We start from the raw sequence: 8,963 nt of genomic DNA on the forward strand, positions 1-8,963 counted from the left end.
CCCAAGTGGAAATTTTGTCCACTATTTTAAAGAAAACAATTAATTTAACAATGGGTATGAGTTTGTTAAAGCATGAAGAAGCCTAAAAAACACATTAGAATATATTTGAAGGCCCCTTTGAAGGTTTTATAGGACTATATAAGAACCATCTGTCATGTAAAACCCCCATGGGCACTTGAAAAGTTGGCAGGTATGAGCCCAATAATGTAAATGTTTTTTTTAGGAAACTAAATAATGTTTAAATCTTTCATTTTTTTCAGCCATGATTAATGCAGGTATGGGACCCAGCCACGTGAACAATTTCCTGACAGGATGCAACATTCCTCCGGTAGATGCATCTACATTACGTAAAAAGCAGAAGGAACTAGCCCCAGTTATCATTGAAGCAGCAGAAGCATCATGTAAAGAAGCACAGAGAGAGGAGCTGGAATGTTCAGAGTCCAGTGAGTTAGAGGGAAGCTTCGATGCTGGATGGCAAAAGAGAGGTTCTAGGTGGTCTTACAATAGTCACACAGGTAAATTATATTATCAGTTATTGTTCCTTTTTGTCCTAATAGGGTTGAACCTTTATGGTGGTTTCCAGCTGTGATTGACAAAGCAGTTGATTTATTAATTTCATATTTTAATTTTAAAAAGGGGGATTTTTCAGTATTGAGCATTTATTATAACACTTTAACAGCTTTGGTGGCTGGGATTTATCCAGTAAGATAAACTCCTTTTTTATGGATTTATGAAATTACATTGAACTTTAATTTATTAAATTAAAAAAAACAGGGTATCATGCTCTAAACCACCAAATATTTTCAATTTGAGATCTTCTTTTTCGTTTATATGTTAGCTAAAAATGAAATGAAATAATATTGAGTCTCCCTTTTCTACATTCTGTTTCAGGCCATGCAAGTCTTATTGGAATTAATACTGGAAAAGTTGTAGAATTTGACGTCAGAACCAGAAATTGTAGTATTTGCCAATATCACATAGGAAAAAATGAACCAAAGCCACCACATGAGTGTAATGTTAACTGGACAGGTATAGAATAATGATAAACTCATTGAAAATAAGGGGTGGACTGTTCAACTTCAATATATGTATAGGGCCTTTGCTATTTTTCATTACACTCCACCCGAATTTCATGATCCACTGAAAATACATAAGCATATAATGCATGTGGGGCATCCTTAAAATATGGACACAATTTAATTTTTTTTAATGAGTTTTGTTCACATTTTAATAACAGTATATGGGAATGTTACACTGTTCTTATCAAATATAAAAAAAGAAGATGTGGTATGATTGCCAATGAGAAAACTATCCACAAAAGACAAAAATGACACAAACATTAACAACTATAGGTCACCTTACGGCCTTCAACAATGAGCAAAGCCAACGACAAGATTTCAAATAGTTTGGTATTTCTGAAATGTAAACAAACATGGTTAAACACACTGAGAAAGTCATCTGTCATATTTTTTAAGAGAAATGTAACTTAAGATTATGGGATGAAGTATGTAAAGGGAAGAATTGACACCTTTCAAAAGAACAAGTTGTCATATAGTTTCCCTCCCCGTTCTGAATTTTTCCTTGTAGTGGAAAGAGTTGAAAACTTTGAAAAATGTTTTTGTAACCCTTTTAAGACGAATTGATAGTGCTATTTGATTTAACAGATGTATAATCGTGAATTTAGATAGTTGTTCGTATAAAAATTCAACACCTTTGACCTGTTGTAAGTGTTGACTGAAAGGTCATGTAATTAAAGGTGTACATATGGTATAGGGGTGTTAACATTCACATATTAATTACTTTCTTGTTCCACATTTCAATGTTTACTGTAATAAAGGCCACTCATGGGGGTGTCCAAGTAATCATAAATTCACAGAAAGTTTGCCAATATTATCACATGAACACTCATTAATTTTTTGCTTGACCTTGGAAAAAGTAGGGAGCATTTTGGAAAAACAGAAAATTTATTTGTTTTTTAATGAAATAATAAAAGTAAACAAAATTAAGTAAACAAATCCTTATCATTTAATATACCTGTAAATGACTCATTCGGAGGTATGCTAAGGACTATATTTTCCTGACAAGACATTGGCTTATTTTAGACTTAGGCCACAGAAGAAACCAGTGACCATGTCTGTGTATAGCCCTTGAGTACACCTCAAGAAAAGTCAATAATGATAATGTATACCATGTGTACTATAATGTACCTCTAATTTGTCAACAATTGTTCACAGTTTTACAAATTATTGGACACACTCACTTTATTTTCATTTTGTATTGCAGGATCAGGCAAAGGTATGGAGCCAGACATGGCATGTTCAATGATCCAAAGGCTTGCTGAGGATGGATATATGGTTGGGACTTTACATGCGGATAATGATGCTACCACCCAATCAAGACTGCCTCGTTCAATTATTAAGAAAGATGACAAAACACATGTGAAGAAAAATCTGTCCAAACGTCTATATGGTCTGTCAAAAAACTACAAACAGTTAAAATCAGCAAAAGTCATTCCCTACATAGTGAGGTGTTTTATGTATACTATTTCTAAACACCAAAATAGAAAACAATCAATGAAGACAGAACTCGCCACTATAGTGCCACATATTTTTGGACACCATGAACAGTGCAGTCCAACTTGGTGTACATATGTTAAAGATCCAACTAAATTTAGGTAATTTATACCATGACATTGATACCTGGCCTGATGAAGTGATCATTTAATGTTTCAATGCTGCAATAATTTTTTCACAAGTTTTAAATTCCTAGAGTTCAGTAAAGTATATGTATAATTAAAACAATCGTAGGGCTGTGTGAACTATTGTCATCATTATGTATTAATCATGTATCCATCTTTGTCTTGGCCCCCCTGATACCTTTCAAAACTTCTTTCTTCTAAAAGTACAGTGTGGATTGAAAATAAACTTTAATGATAAGGATTTAATTTTTCACATTTGATCACATGTCATATTAATATTTACTACAGTAACATGTAGATGCGTTCAGAACAAAAAAAGATCATTAGACTGAATAACAATTTTACAATTCTGCTATTAGTGTAGAAAAAAACCCAGTGGTAGTGCAATCTCATTTTCTGTTTGTTTATAAATATTACAGATTCAAACATTTACCCAATGGGAAAGCCCTTTCTGGAGACAAGCTGAGGGAAGAGCTGGACAAGTTGGCACAAAGTTATATTGAAAGAGCAGATAGGCTGTTAAATCTAGGGTCAACACAGTCAAACGAAAGTTTCAACAACAGTGTTGCTAGTTCTGCCCCAAAAAACAGGTATGCCTTACATTACTTTAGGATTTCTTTTGTTTATGGTCAAAATCTCTGCAACGGTTTAAAAAATGAAATAGGAGTCTTTGTTTTTCACAAGTTTTCCTTATTTTCAATGTTTTAATTTAAAATTTCAAAGTAAAAAATCTCCAGTTTTAAACAAAACTTTTTGTAAGACACATAAAAATTGTCAGTTACACACTCTCTGGTATTCCAATAATGTGTGGTAACTGTGATTTCAATGCAATCTGGGGTGTTTAATTTCTAACTTTGTCAATAAAAATGGAAAACATGAATATTTTTTTGTAAAATCATGTCAATGTCATTGATGTTGAAGACTGTGATAGTTCTGAATTCAAGCTCATCTTAGTTCCTTTACCATTATATGCATATGCCCCACATTTACGATCCACTAACTGTCATTTTCCAGGACTAGCTGCAACAGAGAGACATATATTTTATGTGTTTTATTTTTGTGGAGTATAAACTATTTTGTTTGTATGTTGAACATTTATTTATGGTATTTTTTCAGGTTTTATGGAGGGACAAAATCATTAAAAGCTATGGTGTCTTCAGCTGTGATGCAAAAGAATGAAGGCTATGGTTGGTTAAGCAAGGTAAATGTATTCAGGGGCTTTATTATGTATGTTTAGTTTAAACTTATTTTATTTGGTTAATTAAATCAAAATGGATTAGACACAAGTAAATCATACTTATGAAGTCATTTCCATAATACAATATAAGATTACAATAATAGTATAATATAATGGACATGCATATAAAGCAAACAGTTTATAGAATATAATACTAGCTTTCATAATGGTAAAAAGAGGAGAGAAAGTAAAAAGAGAAAAAGAAAGTTTGAAAAGTCGTATAATTCTGTGTATAAATGTTGTTATTTCACTCCCCTGACATCATACAACTGTAGGTTTTGTCATGACTTTGGATCAAAACAAATAATGAAAGATATAGTTCCTTACATTTTCTACCTTATTTTCAGGAGAAAAAATGCCATTTGCCAGTGTAATAAAAGATTAACTAATACAAAAATTCAAATAGAGAAAAATATTTAACTCATGACCAAACAACACTGATAATTAACTCACACACTACATGTATACATTGGTGAATTGATGTGTAGTTATTCTATAATTATATTTTTTTTTGAGATATTTTTTTTTCTTCAAATCTGTACTTTTTTCTCTACATTCTAAATTTTATATCTTTAAAGTAAATGAATCATTCAAAATAGACCAATTTAATACATTACATGCAAATGTCTTCATTCTTTTCAGGTGAATAAGAAGTATTTACTCTCTCCTGGACATTTGACCATACTTCATGGAATTCGAAAGGATCGAAGGCGTAAACAGATTAGGAAATCACAGTCAACTACTAATTTCAAAAGAAAAAGACTAACAATAAAGGTAAGCCTTTTTTAGCGACTGGTCTGAAGGGCCTAGTGAGCCTTTCTTTTCACTTTGCGTCATTCGTCTGTTGTTGTCGTCTGTTAACTTTTACAAACATTTTCTCCTCTGAAATTACTGGGTCAAATTTAACCAAACTTTACCACAATCATCATTTGGGGTATCTTGTTAAAAATATGTGTCTGGTGACCCTGTCAACCAATCAAGATGGCCGCCATTACTAATAATAGAACATAGGGGTAAAATGTAGATTTTGGCTTATATCTCTGAAACCAAAGCATTTAGAGCAAATCTGGTGTGGGTATAATTGTTTATCAGGTCAACATCTATCTGCCCTGAAATTTTCAGAAGAATTGGAGAACCTGTTGTTGGGTTGCTGCCACTAAATTGGTAATTTTAAGAAAATTTTGCAGTTTTTGGTTATTATTTTGAATATTATTATAGATAGCGATAAACGATTAACATCATAATATTCAGCAAAGTATGATCTACAAAAAAGTTAACATGACCAAAATGGCCAGTTGACCCCTTAAGGAGTTATTGACCTTTATAGTCGTTTTTTACCAATTTTTGTAATCTTCTGCAAAAATCTGTTCCTCTGAAACTACTGGGCCAAATTTGATCAAACTTAGCCAGAAGTCTTAAAGTTTATTAACATTTTAGTTGAAAACCCACAGATGGAGAATTCTCTGGCTCTTAATTTTGATTGGAAGGAGACATTAAATGTTTCAACATAAAATAGCAGTTGTTCTAAAGATCCCACTGTGCATTTGCATAGATCAGAATCACTTCTTCCATAATTGTTCTTAATTTTTTTTTATATTGATTCTAGTCCAAGAAATTGAAAGATAATCAGCGAGAATCAGTAAAAGAGGGAGACACCTATGGAGGAGAAATAGAAGTGCAAGAACATATTGACACAGAAACTATTCCATCGAAGATGAAGTTTGGAGGAGAAGAAGCAGTAGTAGTTTTTGATTTAGAAACAACAGGTAAGTGTAAACATACAAATTGAATCACACATATCAGGCTAAAATAATGGCACACAAGATACTTGCATGACTTTATTAGTGATTCTTTAATCAAATATTCATGCTTGAAATAAAGTTACCATGACCTTAAAACTTGCATTGCTATTGTTAGTAAGTGAAATAAGCTTACAATGTAATTGTAATTCAGTGAAATAGATGAAAGTGACATAACATAAAGCGAAGTAAACGTCCATTGTAGTGGGAATGCTTCAATGCTTACTAGTATCTTGGAAAAAAGTGATATATTACTGATGTTTGTTGGGAGTTAAGTCCCTTACATCATGACAAATAAAATTGACATGGATTACAGTTTAACAGCATACACTATAGGCTTTGATTTCAATCTTGCTTTATTCATGAGGAACTTGACAGATATAATTAAGTTAGATGAAAATGAAATCGCAATATAATGTTCATGTGTAAATAGGGTGAACTGCTAAAAATAGAACCAGCTGAAATTGAAACATTTTTTCTTGTAATCAAGAAATTTGACTCCCATAAATTTGGATGCACTTTTCAAGAAGCCATAAGTTTTTAAAGAGTCCACCATTTAAAACTTGCTGCCGCTTAAATTAAAAAGATTAATATGACAAAAACAGTATTTAAAGCAGAATTTAACCAAACTTGATATATGGAACAAGTCATCTCACATATCGGGATGGATACACTTTTAATTATTAATGCAATATTTATTTATTTTTGTTCCAGGATTATCAAGGAAGTCTGATATAACTGAGCTGGCTGCATTTGATGGAACCACTGTTTTTAATGAGTACGTATCACCTAGGGAGGTTATTTCACCCAAATCATTAGAAATAACAGGATTGACTTTTGATTTTTCTTGTGATCAGATGTACCATCATGGTAAACCAGTTAAAAGCAGAGACATTCAGATTGTACTCCTGGAATTTATTGAGTTTATAAGCAAAAAGAAGAAACCAATTCTTTTCGGTCACAACATTGCTTCGTTTGACATTCCCATATTGATGAACAAACTACGTCAGCACAGTCTTCTTTCAGAATTCATGTTACATATTTATGGGTGCATTGATACAATAAAATTGGCAAGAAGGAAATTCAAAACTAAAGACATTGGAAATCATAAACAACAAACATTGGTCACAAAATTACTGGGCGTAGAATATGATGCTCACAATGCATGTGCTGATGTCACAAGTCTATTTCAACTTCTTGCGCACTTTGAATATTCAGAAAAGGATGTTTTTCCATTCAATTCAGCTTTGCTAACAGATTCTTACATTCCCTTGATAAGGGCCTCACGCATCACCAAGCTAACAGCTAGAAGATTAGTAAACAGTGGACTTTGTCTGAAACATCTACAGTTAGCATTTAACAGAGACAGTGAAAATGGCCTCAAATCTATTTTGTTAGAGCATGGCTTTAATGCCAAAACAGTCACATGTTTTACTAAATATTTTACATGTACTGAGGAATAACTTGTTATTGATGTAACACACATGTACCACTAAATCATAGAAAGTTACATTCAGTTGCGTAGGAAAATTTTATTGGTTAGTATTCAGTGATGGTTAGTTTCTTACATGCAATGTATAATGTACAGGGTCATCTTTTTCTATAGAACTAGTACTGGACAGGATACAACCTTACTCATGCTAAATATGGAAAAAAAAGATGTGGTATTATTGCCAATGACACAACTTTCCACAAGAGAACAAAATGACACACAAAATTAACAACAATATGTCACTGTACCGCTTTCAGCAATGAGCAAATCCCATACCACAAAATCAGCTATAAAAAGGCCCTGAAATGTCAATGTAATACAATTCAATGGGGAAAACTAACAGTCTAGTTTATGTACAATTTAAAAATGATTGAGAAACCAATATGTACATGTAACACATAAACAAACGTCAACCACTGAATTACAGGCTCATGAGTTAGAACAGGCACATTAACACACAAAATGTGTCAAAGAAAGTATATTTTATTTGAAAAAAAAATAATTCTGTACAATTCTTTGAAAAGTGCAAATTTAACAAGGACTGTTTAGGAAAATCAATGGTGGTATTACATCTATAGGTGACCAGATTGTATTGGCACAACCATTTTATGAACATAACATGGTATTCAGAATTGAGATTACGACTAATCAGGTTCATATGAGTGCATGTTATTTTTTTATTATTAGAACTCACAGTTATTATGTACTTTGTGTTAGGAGTACCACAGATTTTTAACTGGAATTTGCTTTGTTTGTAATTATGTTTACATGTAATGCTTTATTGATATGCAAAGAAAATATTAAACTGTGGTTCTTTGTCCCAAACCTGTGTTTGTTTAGTTTATACTTCTAAACTAAAAACCAGTTAACATATCTTGGGCCCCTTACTGATCTCTGATTAGTGTAAAAACAGATGCTTCATTTGCACTGTATCTTTTCAAAAGGGAAAGCATCTAAGTATTCGCAACATAGTCCCTATTTAGAATAAGGAGCGATTTATGTATCATCTGTATCATTGTTGCCTTTGGATAAATTAATTTATTTATTACATTCAATCTATAGAAGTGAGAACCAACAATCATGAGTTGTCTGTTGTAAAGGTATCACTTTTTGGTCTGTCTGAAAACTACTTCCTAATTGCTGGTACTTGTAACATTTAAAGTCGAATATTTTTTCTTACAGAAAATACTTGGCAGAATTAATGACTTCATTATTCTTAATTGGCCTATACAACATCCTGACAGTGATAAGTTGGACCTGTAGTTACTTTTTGGGTCCGTCAATTACCTTCATCCTGTTATCAATACTTTGAATTTTAAAAATGTGGGGTAGTCATAGCATTATCATGTGTGCAAAGTTTTTGTCACTTTAAGACCTGCAAACAAAAATTTGTTTATATGGAAATTATTTTCACCTTGAAGTCTTTGTTCAAGGTCAACAATTCTATGAGCACTATGGTGCATGACACATTTTCATGAATTGATTTACATTCATACAAAATATCAAAAGCAGCAGTTAAGCCTACATCAAAAGACAAAAGTTACAGTTCTAGAAAAAAAAAAAGAATCATAAAATTGACCTTGAGGTCAAAGTTCAAGGTCAAAAGTCACTTATCATGGTAGTAACACATCATTTGGAGCTGAGCTACCCTTATACCATTTATCAATAGCCTACCTAAAAAGACAAAAATGTTACAACCAGAACCTGATCTGAACAGATTGACTTACGACCAGACTG

The 8,963-nt window shown here is 32.3% G+C and overlaps 1 protein-coding gene across 1 annotated transcript; it reads left to right on the plus strand.

The window, feature by feature from the left end:
- Window positions 1-3,564: 3,564 nt before the first annotated feature.
- LOC134699352 (protein PML-like) lies at window positions 3,565-8,030 on the plus strand. The gene is made up of 5 exons (XM_063560960.1): window positions 3,565-3,587; window positions 3,815-3,899; window positions 4,578-4,709; window positions 5,542-5,701; window positions 6,449-8,030. The coding sequence occupies exons 1-5, from the start codon at window positions 3,565-3,567 to the stop codon at window positions 7,195-7,197; spliced, it is 1,149 nt and encodes a 382-aa protein (XP_063417030.1). The 3' UTR covers window positions 7,198-8,030.
- Window positions 8,031-8,963: the final 933 nt, after the last annotated feature.

The sequence above is a fragment of the Mytilus trossulus genome, unplaced genomic scaffold (assembly GCF_036588685.1).
Source record: "Mytilus trossulus isolate FHL-02 unplaced genomic scaffold, PNRI_Mtr1.1.1.hap1 h1tg000050l__unscaffolded, whole genome shotgun sequence".
In the NCBI taxonomy this organism is placed as follows: Eukaryota; Metazoa; Mollusca; class Bivalvia; order Mytilida; family Mytilidae; genus Mytilus; species Mytilus trossulus.

What these genes read in the sequence shown, in the direction of transcription:
- LOC134699352 (XM_063560960.1), top strand. Translation starts at nt 3,565, where the DNA reads ATGGAAAACATGAATATTTTTTT. An exon ending in GAAAACATGAATATTTTTTT is followed by an intron (nt 3,588 to 3,814) that starts GTAAAATCATGT and finishes GTATTTTTTCAG; the next exon opens with GTTTTATGGAGGGACAAAAT. An exon ending in TTTTGATTTAGAAACAACAG is followed by an intron (nt 5,702 to 6,448) that starts GTAAGTGTAAAC and finishes TTTTTGTTCCAG; the next exon opens with GATTATCAAGGAAGTCTGAT.